The 17,727-nt window shown below is 45.4% G+C and overlaps 1 protein-coding gene across 2 annotated transcripts in view; it reads left to right on the top strand.

The window, feature by feature from the left end:
- Positions 1–17,727, top strand: part of LOC142817379 (uncharacterized) — a 61,336-nt gene that overhangs the window by 3,654 nt on the left and 39,955 nt on the right. For both annotated transcript variants that reach the window (XM_075894410.1, XM_075894409.1), the window contains exon 2: positions 221–262. In XM_075894410.1, coding sequence (XP_075750525.1) covers positions 221–262 — 42 coding nt within the window. The remainder of the gene's footprint in view (positions 1–220; positions 263–17,727) is intronic.

The raw sequence follows: 17,727 nt of genomic DNA on the forward strand, positions 1-17,727 counted from the left end.
ATTTATTTCTTTTTATTCTATCATATATATATTCATAATCTGTTTTTTTTTCGCTCTCTTCTTATTTGTACTTTCAATCCCCAATCCCCTTCCCCCCACAGAGTAGCAAGTCAGCGAATTTTACATGCTGGTCTTTGCTAATTCTCTGCATTTCAATAAAGAGTTCTCTCTCTCTAGTACATAACTGCACTCCAATTTAACTGCCTGATTTTTTTTCCAGATTTCTGCGTCTACGCCTGGATTCTCATCGTCTCATCAGCTGGTAAGACACAAACAATTAAGGAAGCGTCGCTCTAGCTGTGCTAAGCCTTTTTTTTTCACTTTAATAAATCAACCCTCATTCTTTTTCGCTCTCCCACCTCTATCTTAAAACTCCTCTTACCTTATATATATATATATATATACTTGGACACGTTTAACACTAGAACCTTATCTAGTGAGGCAAGTCTAGCTGTACTGTTGGAGGAGCTAGAGGGCCTTAAATTGGATATAATAGGGCTCAGTGAGGTTAGGAGGACAGATTAGGCCTATAAAGTCCTACAGAATGGGCACGTCCTTTGCTATCGGGGCTTGGCTGACAGAGGACAGCTGGGAGTGGAGTTTCTTATTCACAGAAACATAGCTGGCAACATAGAGGAATACTATAACATTAATGAAAGGGTGGTAGGTATTGTAGTTAAACTGAATAAGAGATACAAGGTCACGGTGGTACAGGCTTACGCACCTACATCCAGCCATGATGACGCTTCAGTTGAAAGCTTCTATGAATACGCGGAATCGGCAATGAGTAAGGTAAAACCACAGTATACTATATTAATGGGAGACTTTATAGCAAAGGTAGGGGAGAAGCAGGCTGGAAACCAGGCAGTGGGAGATTATGGCATCGGTACTAGAAAGACCACAGAAGAGCTAGTAGTAAAATCCACAAAACGCAATAATTTACGGATTTTGAATACCTTCTACCGTAAACGAGGAAACCGTAAGTGGACATGGAGGAGCCCTAATGACGAAAATAAGAACGAAATATACTTTCAAATGAGTGCGAACCCAGGCATCGTGCAGGATGTGCAAGTGCTTGGCAAGGTACGATGCAGTGACCATAGAATGGTATGGTCTCGAATTCGCCTAGACTTGAAGAAGGAACGAGATAAACTGATACGCAAGAAGCCAATGAACGAGCTAGCACTGAGAGGGAAAATAGAGGAATTTAGAGTCTCACTTAAGAACAGGAACTCGGCTCTTACCCAGGAAACCAGCCTTAGCGTTGACGCAATGAATGATATACTGACGAGTATCATTACGGAGCGTGCAGTGGAAGTTGGAGGTACAGTACTTAGAATGGACACTGGCAAGCTGTCCCACGAGACAAAGAAGCTCATTAAAAAGCGCCAAAGCATGAAAGTGTCAAGTACAACAGACAAAATAGAACTGGAAGAGCTTTTGAAGCTGAGTAATAGACGTAAAGTATGCGATGTAAGAAGGTATAACATGGAGAGAATTGAACACGCTGGAAAAAACGGAGGAAGCGTCAAAGCAGTGAAGAGGAAACTTGGGATAGGCAAAAGTCGGATGTATGCACTAAGGGACAAAGAAGCCACAATGACTACCAGTATCGATTGGATAGTTAAAATGGCGGAGCTGTTTTACAGAGACCTGTACAGTAGCCGGCACAATCCCGACCTTAAAACTATAAGAACTACCAGTAACCCAGATGACACCCCATCAGTAATGATAGACGAAGTCAGAAAAGCCTTGGAAAGCATGCAAAGAGGTAAAGCTGCTGCGGAGGACCAGGTAACATCAGATCTGCTGAAAGTTGCAGGACAGATTGTGTTAGAAAAACTAGCCACCCTGTTTACGAGGTGCCTACTGACGAGAAGAGTACCAGACTCTTAAAAGAATGCTGGCATCATCTCATTACATAAGAAAGGAGATGGCAAGAACTTGAAGAATTACAGGCCAATCAGCTTGCTCTGCATAGTATAAAGCTATTCCCAAAGTATTGCTAACAGAATAAAGAAAACACTAGAATTCAATGAACCAAAGGAACAAGCAGGATTTCGAATAGCCTACTCAACAATTGACCACATTCATACTATCAATAAGGTAATAGAGAAATGCTCAGAATATAGCCAACCACTATACATTGTCTTCATAGATTACAAGAAGGCATTTATTCAGTATAAATATCAGCAGTGATGCAGGCACTGTGGAATCAGGGCATCGATGGAGTATATATAAACATCCTGAAACAAATATACAGAGGATCAACTGTTATCATATTGCTTCATAAAGAAATGAACAGAATACTAATCAAGAAGGGTGTGAGGCAGGGGATACAATCTCCCCAATGATATTTACCGCTTGCTTACAGGAGGTTTTCAGAGGCCTAGAATGTTAACAGTTAGGCATACGATTTATTGAAGAGTAACTTAGTAACCTGCGCTTCGCTGATGACATTGCATTGCTGAGTAACTCAGGGGATAAATTGCAACTCATGATTATGGAGTTAGACAAGCACAGCAGAAAGGTGGCTCCAAAAATTAATCTGCAGAAAACAAAAGTATTGTACAACAACCTTGGAAAAGAGCAGCGCTTCGAGATAGGTGATAGTGCACTTCAAGTTGTAAAAGACTATGTCTACTTAGGGCAGGTAATAACTGCGGAGCCGTACCACGAGATTGAAGTAACTAGACGAATAAGAACGGGGTGGAGCACATATGGCAAGCACTCTCAAACTTTGACAGGTATATTGCCACTCTCCCTCAACAGGAAGGTATATAACAGCTGCATCTTGCCAGTATTTAGCTATGGAGCAGAAACCTGGAGACTTACAAAGAGGGTTCAGCTTAAATTGAGGACGACGCAATGAGCAATGGAAAGAAAAATGGTAGGTGTAACCTTAAGAGACAAAAAGAGAGCAGAGTGGATTAAGGAACAAGTGGGGCTTAAGGATATCATAGTAGAAACCAAGAAGAGGAAAGGGACAGTAGCGCGTAGACAGGATAACCACTGGTCATTAAGGGTTACTATATATATATATATATATATATATATATATATATATATATATATATATATATATATATATATATATATATATATATGTAAACGAAGGAAGGCGTGCGCGCCCACGGAGAACGTTGGGATCCTGTCTCGGAGGCGATAAGGTGTAGAACACAAAGGTACGGGTAGATGCACCAGCGTATCGTCTAAGCAAACTGTTAGAAACACTTGCCTTTTCGAGCATTTGCGTTGCACTATCAGCACAGTGTGATAAACGCAACGGTCCTTGAAATTACTGATGTGTGCCTTCTCTAGTATAAAGATACACACAAGACCTATTGATGCGTTGTTTTGGTGCCTCAGATATGTGAAATATTTGCTCTTTAATTGACAATCACACAACTATGAACGCTGAAACTTGAGTAACATTGGTGGGCACTGCAGATGAGGTTGGCCGTTTGGGGTATTGATTGGTGCCGTTTGGAGTATTGTTACTGTGGACAGACAAACAGACAGACAGACAGACAGACAGACAGATCGACCAAAATTTTTGCGTCGAAGTACCCCAAAAAAGACTATTGTCTTTAAAAAAAGTGAATGCCCGCATACTGTGTACCTACTCAACGATATGAACAAAAAAAAAACACTGCACCTGTTGTCACATAGTGTCTATCACTATGAACGTCATGATGCAAGGCGGGCCTTTCTGTGGAGCTTAATTGCGTCAAATAAATAGAAGCAGAGTGGAACGGCTTTCCTTCGCTCTCGGATGGACTTGTCTTGATTGGTGGCTCGTAAGTAATCTCCTCAGAGGCGGCAGCGTGCAGGATGAGTAAAGGACTCTACAGAGCGCCGGCTCGGCACGTACCAGCAACCAATAATATAATCCTTCGGCAGCCAAGACGCCCAGGCCTCAGATCAAGGTATAGACCGAAAGAACAACACAGTACGCGTCTTCTGTAGCATGTAAAAATAAATTCCAAAGATCAAGCAATAAACCTACAATAGCGATACAATGACCGTCAAGGAACAGCAAGCTGGAAGATAGCGACTAAAAGCCGGAATAAGATAAAGATATTTGTTTCACTGTCCACCGCGTCTTCTTTTTGCTTCTTGCGTCATATTTCTTCTGCTCTGTGTGCCAAGTCTGTTTCACTTAATATTTGTATTTCTTCTGGTATTTCTCTGTTCTTTCTTTCTGTCCATCGTAGCATTACGGAGCCTCTGCTATCTTTGACAATGGCTTTGCGTACGGGCACACTTGTTAGACACTTTCAGTCGGGTGTACGTAACGAGCCTACGTACGTGGTACGATACGTTGCGTACGCTGCATGCGAAGCGCTCAACGACACTTTTACTTCACCGAATTGACCGTATACGTTTGGTTCAACTAGACGTATGTTCTTAGAAATAAAAAAAAGCTTTTGGGTGCTCTTTAGCGCCCTCGTGCGGTAGCAGCGCAACATCGTCCTTCAAAGTGAAATATACACGGCTTGGGCCGGCTTTGTTGCTCTCTACGTTCGACGCCGTCACTGTCGTTTTGCTATCTGGTTCCTATATCAAACGAGATGTCGCGAAAACATAACGCCACGTACGCTTCACCTCGTCACGTTTACGCACGCCACATTTTTTTTTTCGGGCGTGCGCACGCATTTTTGAAATCGATACGTTACGTACTGCACACGCGCGGTTCTCTCCCGTGACAGTGCTGCGTACGCGGGCTCGTTACGTACGCCCAACTAAAAATGTCTATTAGTGAGGTGGTTTGATGCCACCGTCACCGCCGTGTGCCGAATTCGACGCATGAGCAGAGCTCATTACGGCGGCCGGTTATGATTCCTTGATTGTTGTGTGGCAGCGATTAAGCTTCTTGCCACCTCACGTGCCAAGTTTTCTATTTCCGCGTTCGCGGCCCGGTGCCTTACGTTTGGATTCGTATATATTCTACTTGCGCTCTGCCTGATCTTCCTTATCTGCTCTCTTTCTCCATAGAAGAGGAGTCCAGAACTAAGAGCATCCATGTAACTTTCTACAGCAAAGCGGCTTTCATTTTCATTAAATACGTGGTCAGACCACGATTGAACACAAAACACCATCAGGAGCTATACTACTTATTCAAGAAACTATACAAAACAAAACATTACGTTTCTGTTTTAGATTCGGGCATGGAATCACCACTTGTCACGAAGGCTGGCCCAACGACCTAAACATGACATCAAAGGAAAAGAAAACGTTTATATGGTATTCTACGCAAAAAAAATCGGTGAATGGTATTCTGGAGGTGCTGCGTTAGAGTGCCTCGAGTATGCAGTGGAGGCGAACGACCGCATTAAGTTCAGTCACAAGTGATATATGAGCGCTATCTGGCCGTTGTGGAAAACGAAGCATGCGGCGTGTGTGCCCGTCTCGGAGGCGATAAGATGTAGAACGCGAGGCGACGAGTAGGTGCCACCACCATGTGGTCATAGCAAATCGTTGGAAACACTTTTTTCCAGCAAGCGTTGCATTGTCAGCGCAACGGGATAAATGCTACGGTCATTAGAATTACTTTTATATGCCTTTTCTAGTAAAAAAGACACACAGACAGAATACTGACGTGTTGTTATGGTGCCTCAGATATGCACACTAATTGCTTTTGAGTTGACAATCGCACAAATACGATTGATTGATTGATATGTGGGGTTTAACGTCCCAAAACCACCATATGATTATGAAAGACGCCGTAGTGGAGGGCTCCGGAAATTTTGGCCACCTGGGGTTCTTTAACGTGCACCCAAATCTGAGCACACGGGCCTACAACATTTCCGCCTCCATCAGAAATGCAGCCGCCGCAGCCGGGATTTGAACCCGCAACCTGCGGGTCAGCAGCCGGGGTTTGAACCCGCGACCTGCGGGTCAGCAGCCGAATACCTTAGCCACTAGACCACCGCGGCGGGGATACGCACAATTATGAACACAGAATATTGAGCAGTGTTGATGTGCGCTTTGGATGATGTCGGCCGTTTAGAATATCGTTTGGTGTTGTTTTGGCTATCTTCAAGGGCGGACAAACAGACAAATCAACATACAGACAGAGTGACAGACAGATTAAAATTTTTGCTTCGAAGGTCCCCAAGAAAGACTATCGTCTTTAAAACAAACCGTACTCTATAACAAGGATGCCACGGCTAAACACACACGATGAACAGCAGACGAAACGGACACAGGAGTGGCACCTAAGTTCCGTCACTTCCGTCGCCTGGAAAAGCGTGACATCACACACACAATCTTGTAAATAAATCTGTCAAGCCAAGTGAGTGCTGAGAGACAATCTATAAAACAGTTTGCGAAAATCTCAAGCCTGTGATTTGACTTAAACTAAGAAAACCAGCAAATAAATGCATCCAATGAATTTATTGAGGTCCATTCATCTCGAAAAGTTGCCGGAGTACGTCTTTGACGATCTACGAATCAGAAAGTTAGCCGCCCATTACGTTGCACTTCTGATTGCTGCTATTTTATAGTTAATTGCAGAAAAAATATTCAAGTGAAATTTATTGAAAGTTAGATTACTCAAATACCTGAACATTTTCCATTTTATCGAAGCAATTCATCATCATCATCACCATCAGCCTGACTACGCCCACTGCAGTACAGTGTACTAGACTGAAGTACAAAGGCCGCTCATGATGCGCTAATCAACGCGGTCTTGTGTTTTCTGCTGCCATGTTATAGCTGCGAACTTTTTAATCACGTCGGCCCACCTGATTTTCGTCTCCCCTTCATGCGTCTGCCTTCTCTGGGAATTTAGTCAGTTACCCTTAATGACCAGCGGTTATCCTGTTTACGTGATATGCGGACAGCTCGTGCCCATTTCTTCTTCTTGATTTGAACCATGATGTCCTTCGCACCGGTTTGTTCCCTTACCGACTCTGCTTTTTCTTCTAACTTAAGGTTACACCCATCATTTTCTTTTCCATCTTTCGCTGCGCCACCCTAAATTTAAGGTGAACACTGTTTGTAAGCCACCAGGTTTCTGCTCCGTAGGTAAGTACCAGCATGATGCAGCTGTTAATACCTTCTTCTTGAGGGTTAGTGGCAGATTGTCATTCATTATTTGAGAATCCTTGCCAAATGTGATCCACCCTATTCTTATTCGTCTAGTTATTTCACTCTTATGGTTCAGCTCCGTGTTCACTATCTGTCCTAAATTGACATATTCATTTACAACTTCCATGGTCTCAGTAGCTTTCGCAAAGGGATATTTTCTTTCGAGACTGTTGCACAATACTTTTGTTTCATGTCCACATTAATTCTCAGACCTACTCTTCTGCTTTCTATGTACAGTTCAGTAGCCATAAGCGGTAAATTTTCTCTTAAGTTTCTCAACAAGGAAATGTCATCATCGAATCGCAGGTTGCTAAGATACTCTCCAATAACTCTTATTCCTTACTCTTCGCAATCTAGGGCCCTGAAAGCCCCCTGTAAACATGCAGTGAATAACATCGGATAGATAGTGTCTCCCTGCCTAACACTCTTATTTATTAGGATTCTGTCACTTTATGAACAACTCTGGTGGCTGTGGATCCACTGATTTCTTTCAGTATGTTTATGTATTGTTCATCTATCCCCTCACTCCATAGTGCCAGCATTACTGCTGATATCTGGACTGAATTAAACTCCTTCTCGCCATCCATGAAAGCTATGTATAGGGGTTGGTTGTACGTCTCCCTTATGGAAACAATTACTGAGGCTTAAGTGATTCAGAAGCAACATAATCTTATATAATAACATGACTCATTGTAAATGGTTTATAAATATGCTCTCTCTCTCTTTCTCTGTATATATATATATATATATATATATATATATATATATATATATATATATATATATATATATATATATATATATATATATATATATATATATATATATATGGGGGGGAAAGAAGTGTATATCGTGTTTTAACACAATATAATAAAATCTAACAGACAGTAATGCCAAGGAAAATATAGTGGACATTATTAAACCGAATTGTAAGGTAAATATGAAGAAGAAAAACTGGGTGAAAAGATAACTTGCCGGGGGTAGGAAGCGTACCTGTGACCTTCGAATAACGCGTTCGATGTTCTACCACTAAGCAACCACGGCGGTTATCCCTCGAGCCACTTTACTGGGTTTATATGTGAATTAAACGTGGAAGTGTCAGTCCGCGTCACCAGGAGTGATGGCGGCGAGGGTGGCACACTATTTTGAGCCTGTTTAGTCTCACGTAGTTTGTGAACTTATTACGAGTAGGCAGCTGACCAATAGTCCCTCGTATACAACCAAAACACACTAAGTCTGCCAGTCCGAGACCCTCGTTAATGAACTTAAGGAAATAAAAGTATACCTAAGGGCTCGTATTTCCGTGTTCTACACAATATTATTGAGATCTAACAGAAAATAATGCCAAGGAAAGTATAGAGGAATATGTTAGACTGAATTATAATGTAAATATAAAAAAACGTGGGTGAAAAGATCACTTGCCGTGGGCAGGATCCTGCCCACGGCAAGTGATCTTTTCTACCACTTTTCTTCATAGTTACATTATATTCGGTCTAATATCTTCCCCTATACTTTCCTTGGCATTATTGTCTGTTAGACCTCAATATATATATATATATATATATATATATATATATATATATATATATATATATATATATATATATATATATATATATATATATATATATGCGTTTCATCCTCATCTGAACAGCAGTCAATCATCATCATATGTTCTGGCTGATAATCATCATTTTCTTTCAACGTGCGCTTCATTTTCGGGCCCGTTGCGCTTGTTCGTTCCCGAGTTCACGGCCAATAAACCTCGTTACAACCAAGTCATCATACGTGGTGGAGGTGTATTGACGATCCCGGTACCTCTCCTTACAACGCCTACTCGCTGGAGCTCCGTTCAGGCCGCCGCTTGAAACCTCAGTCCGCCAACATGTCTCAGAGTGTGTGGGTAGATGCCCTTTCTGCTCCCGTTTCTGCGCCGCAAGCCCCTCCTCTTTACTTCGTAAACCACCAGCGTGACCCTCCGATCTTCGCTGGTCTCCGCGGCGAAGATGTGGAGGACTGGCTGAATAACTACGAGCGAGTAAGCGCAACTAATCACTGGGACGACTCTAACAAGCTCCGCCGAGTATCGCTTTATCTCACGGGCGTTGCCAAGACATGGTTCTTGAACCATGAAATCGACCTCACCGACTGGCCTGCCTTCAAGCAGCAGCTTCGCCAAGTATTCGGCACGCCAGCCGTTCGATCCGCTCTAGCGAGGAGGGCCCTAGATACTCGCCAACAACATCCCGGCGAGTCATACACATCTTACATCGAGGATGTCCTTGCGCTTTGCCGGCGCGTCAATTCTTCGATGTCCGAGTCGGACAAACGGCGCCACATCCTGAAGGGCATCGGAAGCATTGCCTACAATGCCCTTGTTGCCCGGAATCCCTCTACTGTCGCTGACATCATCTCTACGTGTCAGCGTCTCGACGAACTTGATTCTGTTCGCCTTCAGTCGGGCAATAGTGAACACCGTACAGCAGACCGGGACCTGCGTGACATGATACGGGAGATCATACGCAAAGAACTTCAATCAATGGGCATCTCACAACCTTCTCCGTCTGTCAACCAGCTTTCAAGCATGGCCCTGCGTGACATAGTAAGGGAGGAACTAACATAATTCACCGGTCCAGCCTACGTACAGCCACCTCCGTCTAGCCCTCCAACGTACGTGCAAGTTGCGGCCGCGCCTTCTCGCAACGTGAACTCTACTTCGCCGCTGCCATCATTCACGCCGGTTGCTGCTGCACCACTGGTCCTCTTCCGGTCAATGCCACCCGACCCTCCGTCTGTCCACTTGAGTGCGCTATTTCCCGGTGCGCCGAACGCTTTCTACTACCCGTCTTGGCGTCCGTCTCACCCAACATGCTTTTACTGTGGATATCGTGCCATTTATCGCGCTTCTGCCGCAAGCGCCAGCAGGACGAGCGTCGCGGGTACGACATGCGCGAACGGGACTTTTCCAGTGGGGATTCTTAGGCTCGGCGTTATTCAACTGGACAGTAGCAGTCTCCATCTCCGCCCGCGTCGACTGAGACGCGGAACACTTACCGTTCAAGCCGACGCCGATCACCTTCGCCCTTCCGTCGCTCCTCCTCTCCTCTTCGGCCAGCCTCGTTTACGACAGACAACCGGTCGGAAAACTAAATGATGCAGTTTTTGGAGGAGAAACTGCATGTAACAGTAGGACTCATATTCCTCCAGTACGCCCGTTGAACATGGTTTCTGTTACGGTGGAAGGAGTTCTCGTGAACGCTTTGGTGGACACCGATGCTACACTTTCTGTGATTAGGTATGATTTGTGCAAACGCCTGAAAAAAGTAATGACACCTTACAATGGACCAAATCTAGTCGAAGCCCAGGGGAACACTATCCGCCCTTTTGCTTTTTGTACTGCTCGTGTGTTTATTGATGACATTTTGCATTACATCGAGTTCACTGTGCTTACCCGGTGCTCTCACCAGCTAATTCTAGGGTGGGACTTCCTATCTTCTTCTTCAGCCGCTATATGTTGTGGTGAACGGATGCTGCACCTAAATAATACGGACTTCATGTTCGACGAAAGCGTCTACAAGCCACTACGCCTGTTCGCTCGCGAAGATCTCGAACTACCGCCACATCAAGAACGAATTGTGACCCTGACCTCTAAGGACATCAACCACGGTGACGTCTTGGTGTCCCCTTTGTCGACTGGTGTCGCAAAAGGCGTAGCCCTTGCATCAGGTGTCGTACGCTTTCACCATGGCTCCGCGCTCGTCATTGCTACGAATAAAATGCCAGAGAAAGTTCTCCTGCCAGAGGGCACTGCAGTAGCCTGTGTTGTGGATGCTGAGCTTGTCAGTGTCACGTCACTTAAACCTGCCTCTACCAACGACCGTTCTATGAGTAAGCCTGGATCATCCTCTTCCTTCACAGCCCTTATCAGTGATGACTTAACAGCTATGCAGGCGCAGCAATTGCTTGCGTTATTAACGAAACACGCCGATTCTTTCTACATCTGCTCCTCAACGTTGGGCCGAACTACCACTGCAGCGCATCGCATTCAGACGGAAGGAACATCTATTGTACATCGCCGCCCGGTCCGCGTGTCTCTCGCTGAGCGAAAAATCATCGAGAAAAACGTCGCTTACGTGCTCCAACGAGAAATAATTTGTCCATCAACTAGCCCTTGGTCATGCCATGTTGTTTTGGTTCGAAACAAAAGATGGCTCCGTGCGCTTTTGCGTTGATTACCGGGCACTTAACAACATCACACGCAAGGACGTATACCCCATGCCACGCATCGACGACGCCCTTGATTCACTGCAAGGCGCCGAATGCTTTTTAAGCCTCGATTTGCGTTCGGGATATTGGCTAATTCCCATGCACGATGACGACAAAAAAATGCATTTGCAACCCCCGATGGCCTATACGAATTTATTGTGATGCCTTTCGGGCTCTGCAATGCGCCCGCGACGTTTGAACGCATGATCGACACCGTCCTGCGTAGTCTCAAATTGAAGACGTGTCTCTGCTACCTTGATCACATTATCATCTTTTCATCAACGTTTTCTCAGCACCTGAGCCGCTTGGATGACGTCCTAACATGCCTCGCCGGTGCGGGTCTGCAGCTCAACACTAAGAAGTGCCCTTTCGCCCCCAAATCCATCAAGGTTTTCGGTCATGTCGTCAGCAAGGACGGTATTCGCCCTGACCCCGAAAAGATCGCTGCCGTCCTTCTATTTCCACGCCCACAAGACTTAAGGATTTGCAAAGTTTTCTTGGCCTCGCATCCTATTTTCGTCGCTTCATACAAAATTTCGCTTCAATAGCTGCGCCACTTCACAAACTACTTGCTTTTAATGCACCCTTTGTGTGGTCCGAGAAATGTCAGTCGGTGTTTGACCTATTGAAGGAAGCTTTGACGTCAGGGCCTGTACTCTGCCATTCTGATGACACCGCCCCAACACTCCTGCATACCGACACCAGCGGTTGCGGTATAGGTGCTGTTCTCCTCTAGTGCGATAACTCTGGACGGGAAAGGGTCATCGCATATGCTAGCCGAGTGGTTACTTCTACCGAAAAGAACTATACCATCACTGAGCAGGAGTGCCTCGCTGTGGTTTGGTCCATACAAAAGTTCCGTCCTTGTCTATACGGCCGTCAATTCACCATTGTAACGGACCACCACGCCTTATGCTGGCTTTCTACAATGGAGAACTTGTCCGGACGCTTGGGTGGTTGGATTTTACGCCTACAGGAGTATCAGTTTGAGATTATTTGTAAATCGGGCAGAAAACATCAAGGCGCCGACGCTCTTTCTCGTTGCCCACTACCTACGGCTTTGTTCGACCCTCCAGCTGCCACCTCCAACGACACCAGTGCGGACGTGACTCCCACTTCTGTTGCCTTGCTCGCCTCGCTATACCAACCACCAATCGACAATGAACAACCTTTCAGTTCTCGCCAGCAAGCTGACCCGTATTGTCAGCGCATTATTAGACCACCTCTCAGGAGCTACGCGTCCACTCAATGCACGCCTTCGTCGACAACTCGAGCACTTCAAATTTCAGGACGGTGTGCTGTATCGTCACATATATCATCCTGACGGCCAACGCTGCGTACTTGTTCTGCCACGCGCTCTTCAACATCATGTACTTAATGCCTTTCATGACGAGTTGACTGCTGGCCGCCTAGGCTTTCACAAAACCTACGACCGCATTTGAAGCCGCTTTTATTGGCCCGGGATTTCTACCAGCGTAGCAAAGTACGTGGGTTCCTGCTCTCCGTGCCAACTTCTCAAACTTCCGACATCTCCCCCGGCTGGTCAGTTACAGCCAATGACGTGCCCTACAACACCTTTCAAGGTCGTCGGTGTCGATCTTTATGGGCCCCTTCCTGTTACTGGTGCTGGAAATAGATGGATACTCACCGCCGTAGACCTTGCGACACGCTACGCCGAGACAATTTCAGTAGCTACTGGTTCAGCATCAAAAGTTGCTGACTTCGTCCTTCAGGCCATAATACTACGTCATGGTTCCCCTCGTGTACTTCTAAGTGACCGTGGAAAGGTGTTATTATCACAGCTTTTAAATGAAGTTCCTCGCGTTTCTGGTACTACACACAAGACGGCGTCTAGCTACCATCCTCAAACAAATGGTCTGACCGAGAGATTTCATCGAACCCTTGCCGACATGATCGCCGTATACATTCAGCCGGATCACAGAAACTGGGATAAACTTCTACCGTTCCTCACTTTCGCCTACAACACCGCTGTTCAGCGTACAACCGGCTACTTACCGTTTTATCTCGTTTACGGATGTTCACCTACTTTCTTTATCGATGTTTCCTTCTTCACCAGGAATGGCCCTCCATCACCATCTTCTTGCGAAGAATATATTTCTCGCCTTGCCCAGTGCCGCCAGCGCGCTCGTATGAACACGGAAGCTACGCAACAAGCAAGGAAGGCTGTCTACGACACCTCTCATCGTGTGGTATCACTCCGACCAGGTGACGAGGTGCTGCTATTGACACCACTTTGCACATTTGGTCTCTGCGATAAGTTCCAGCCTCGATTCATCGGCCCTTATGTTGTTTTAGAGCAGACTTCACCTGTCAACTATCGTGTGACGCCTCTTGTCGTGCCAACTGACCGCCGTTACCGCAGCAGGGAAATTATACACGTTTCCCGCATGAAGCTTTTCACACGGCGTTCCTCGTCACCTTGACTACCCGCCCGCAGCGGCCAGGTTGGCCGCTTTCACGGGGGGGGGGGGGGGGATCAGTGTAGGCATCTATCACGCGCTTCATTCTCATCTGAACAGCAGTCAATCATCATCATATGTTCTGGCTGACAATCATCATTTTTTTGAACGTGCGCTTCACGGCCAATAAGCCTCGTTACAACTGAGTCGTCATAATATATATAAGTATATATATATATATATATATATATATATATATATATATATATATATATATATATATATATATATATATATATATATATTATATATATTGGCGGATCCCGCGTATAGTGAGAATCGATGATATGCGAAGAACGACTGAGGCAGGCTCATATATCAATTCACAATCAGCATAACTTTACGAGGCGCACGTGTTTTATGCCGTACATGAATTAAATGTCCTGCTTATCATGTTTGGACGTGCCATTTACCTTCGTCATCTATTCAAGTCTTGTGATACGAAATTTGGTATACGTGGAGCTCGCGAAACGGCCGCGAGCGCGCAATGAGCGTAGCATGCAGTCATGTTTCACATCACACGCATGTCATAATTATCATGTTTGGGCGTGTCACTTACCTTCGCCGTTCGTTCGCGCCACGTAATACCAAATTTGGTATATTTAAAGCTAGCGAAAAGGCCCCGAGCACGCTATGAGGGTAGCATGAAGCCATGTTTTGCGTGACATGCATGTCTTGATTATCATGTTTGGACGGGTCATTTACCTTCGTTGTCTATTCTAGCCACGTGATACCAAATTTGGTATATGTCAAGCTAGCGAAATGGCCGCGAATGCATTATCAGCGTGTCATGTAGTGATGTTCTTACAAGACACGCATCTTATGATTATCATGTGTGCACTAGTCATATACCTTCGTCGTCTGTTCACGTCACATAATACCAACTTGGTACATGTAAAGCTAACAAAACGGCAGTGAGCTCATCATGAGCGTGGCATACAGTCATGACTTACTTGACATTCATTTCATGATTTTTGCGTTAGGGTGTGTCACTTATGTTCGCCATGCAGTCATTTCATACCATATCAGTTTTGCAGTATGTCAAGTCAACGAAACCTTCACAAGAGCACCAAGACCATGAAATGTAAATCCTGACATTCATGACTTACATGTCATCTTTATGTTATGACTAACTACTGATACTCGTAAAATAGGTATGTTATGCCGCACCAATTTAGGTAACGACAGCCTAACCAAACGGCCAGGAGAGCTAAATGTCGTAGGCGCATAGATAGATAGATAGATAGATAGATAGATAGATAGATAGATAGATAGATAGATAGATAGATAGATAGATAGATAGATAGATAGATAGATAGATAGATAGATAGATAGATAGATAGATAGATAGATAGATAGATAGATAGATAGATAGATAGATAGATAGATAGATAGATAGATAGATAGATAGATAACGTCATTCTCTTCTCGCCCTGGCTGCCTTCTCGAACAGTGTTCATCTTGTTCACTACAGTTTCTCCCCCCCCCTCCCCGGAAAAGAATCTTTCTGGTGACTTATAGCTACGACACGAGAGATCGGTCGTAATACGGTTTCATGCGGTCTATGCGAGCAGTCTCACGTGTACGACTGCTAATGTTTCACTGCTGATGTCTGTGGGATCACAAAGAAGGGAACGTGATATCTGGTTTGAAGTTTTGTTGTGACATCAGGGCTGGTTAAAAGAATTTAAAGCCAGACAAGGTCATCAGGAATGTAAGGTGGTCGATGGCGATGATTATTCAACGATATCCAGAAGGTGTGAGTGGGAGGAGTTCATAGGGATCAATAACAATGTGGTCAAAGGGCCTGGCATGGCAAGGTAAGGGCTGCAGGGTAGCTGAAGAACGTGGTGTTGTATTCTTCCGGCATTGGCAAACGACACAAGACCAGATGGAGAGGTGAAAAAAGCAATATATTCCACGCTAGTACTAGCGGTGTGACAGGCGAGTGTGAGTTTTTAACCCGCCAGCATGCGCGCACATTGGGTCAGCGTAAAATAACGCGCGTATGTCCGAGCGGAAATGTCTTGGAATAACCAGGAGCCATCAGCGTCTACGAGAAAGAATTTTTTCGGTATAGCATAGCATCCCTCACAACGAAGTGCTGTACTTGACAGCGCACGCCTCTAGGGGTGTCTTGCGAAGGAGGCAGACTCAGAGAGTTCAAAAGTGACGCAATCCGGTGGTCTTTATGTTACTACGGACGCATGTCGCTGACGCGAAATGCAAACATATCGTGGGTTGGTAAAGACGGTCACTCGGGACTATTGTCCTGCCTTGAAGTCCACACCGAACTTCATTGCTTCTACAAATGCAACCAGCATCAAAACCAGAGAGAGAGTCAGGCTGACGCAGTCACTGGCAACTCTTGCGGACGTCTTACGCAACGCGTGGCAAACCCCCTCACCCACGGGCGCAATTCCAGCCGACGACGAGCGGCGGTTTCTGATTGGAGGCTTCGATCTACTGGCTTGTGCAAGGGATCCCAAATTCATATAAATGAACCAAGTGGCGCGAAGGGAACAAAGCGTCCGAACAAATCACGGCTTGTCGCACCTCAGTGCGAGGTCTTTAGGCTGACGGCTGCAGCGCCAAATGTGTAACGCCTCTGTTTATGCTGTACATAAATGTTGCCTTAACTCACCGTCACCTTTTCCGCTCCATCTATCAGCTATGTGGAGATGCCGCTGCGACCTGAGGCACGCGATTTCCAATACTATGTAGAGGGGTTGATCGGGACAGAGCATCGGCGTCGGAATGTCTGCGTCCAGATATGAAGACAACCTAATGCCTTACTCCTGGAGTCGAAGTGCCGAACTATGGAGTCTGCTGGAGTGATCTTTTAACGAAGAAAGCCAGCATGAGGCATGGTGGTTTATATCCACGCTGAATGGGTGCCCGAAAATATAAGACCTAAACTTACCGGTGCCCCGTACAATGGCTAAACACTCTTTTTCTGTAACTTGGTCAGCTTCCGCTTTGGTCAATACACGACTAGCATAAGAGACGACTTACTAATCAGATCCTGGTTTACGCTGGGCGAGCACAGTACCGAGACTGACACCTCCACCATCCTTGTGGATTCATGTCGGGTTAAGCGTATCGAAATGTCGTGGTATTGGAGTTGATGTAAGAAGGCGCCGTAGTGTAGCGAAGGCATTGTCACATGACAGTGACCACCCGGAAATATCGTGGTTGCAGCGAAGAACTTAGTCGATAGCGAAATGATGAAGGCAAACTTTCGAATAGAACGATGAAAATAAGAGCATACGTCGAGAAAGCTACAAAAGTTTTTGAACGTCTTCGGCTTAGAGAACTCGGCCACAGCAAGCAATTTTCTTGGACCTGAAATAATGCCACTCTTTGAGACAACATGGCCCAAAATTAGAAGCTGCCGAGTGCCAAAGCAGTACTTCTTTAAGTTGAGCTGTAGACCGGCAGAACTGAGGCAGTGAGCACTGTTTTGGGGTGCTAAAATGTGTGGAAAAGTTGCTAGAAAATATTATGAAGTCTTGGTTGCGACAGCGTTTACTCGAGAGAATACCCGGCAAAACGAACGGGCAGAGCGTGCATACAGACGAAGACAATGATGATGACTCATAGTGGCAGCGAAGACAAAGAGACAAGCGGATGATGGTGATTATGATCAAGCAGCGATTATGACGATGTAAATAACAAATGCCCCACTAACTCCCCGCACTTCGGGTCAGACATCCTGGCCGCCGTGTGTCAAAGTGAGGAGGAACGTCGCGTGAAAGGTTTCATGCGGTGAACGGGGACAATATCAGTGCGGCGGTAACGGTGGTCTATTGGGGCGACAAGTTCTGTTCTGTTCTGTTTTAACTGTTTTCCTGTGGAGAGGTTGAGGTACCCATTGCCTCGGCTA

Source organism: Rhipicephalus microplus, chromosome 5 (assembly GCF_043290135.1).
Source record: "Rhipicephalus microplus isolate Deutch F79 chromosome 5, USDA_Rmic, whole genome shotgun sequence".
NCBI classification, from domain to species: Eukaryota; Metazoa; Arthropoda; class Arachnida; order Ixodida; family Ixodidae; genus Rhipicephalus; species Rhipicephalus microplus.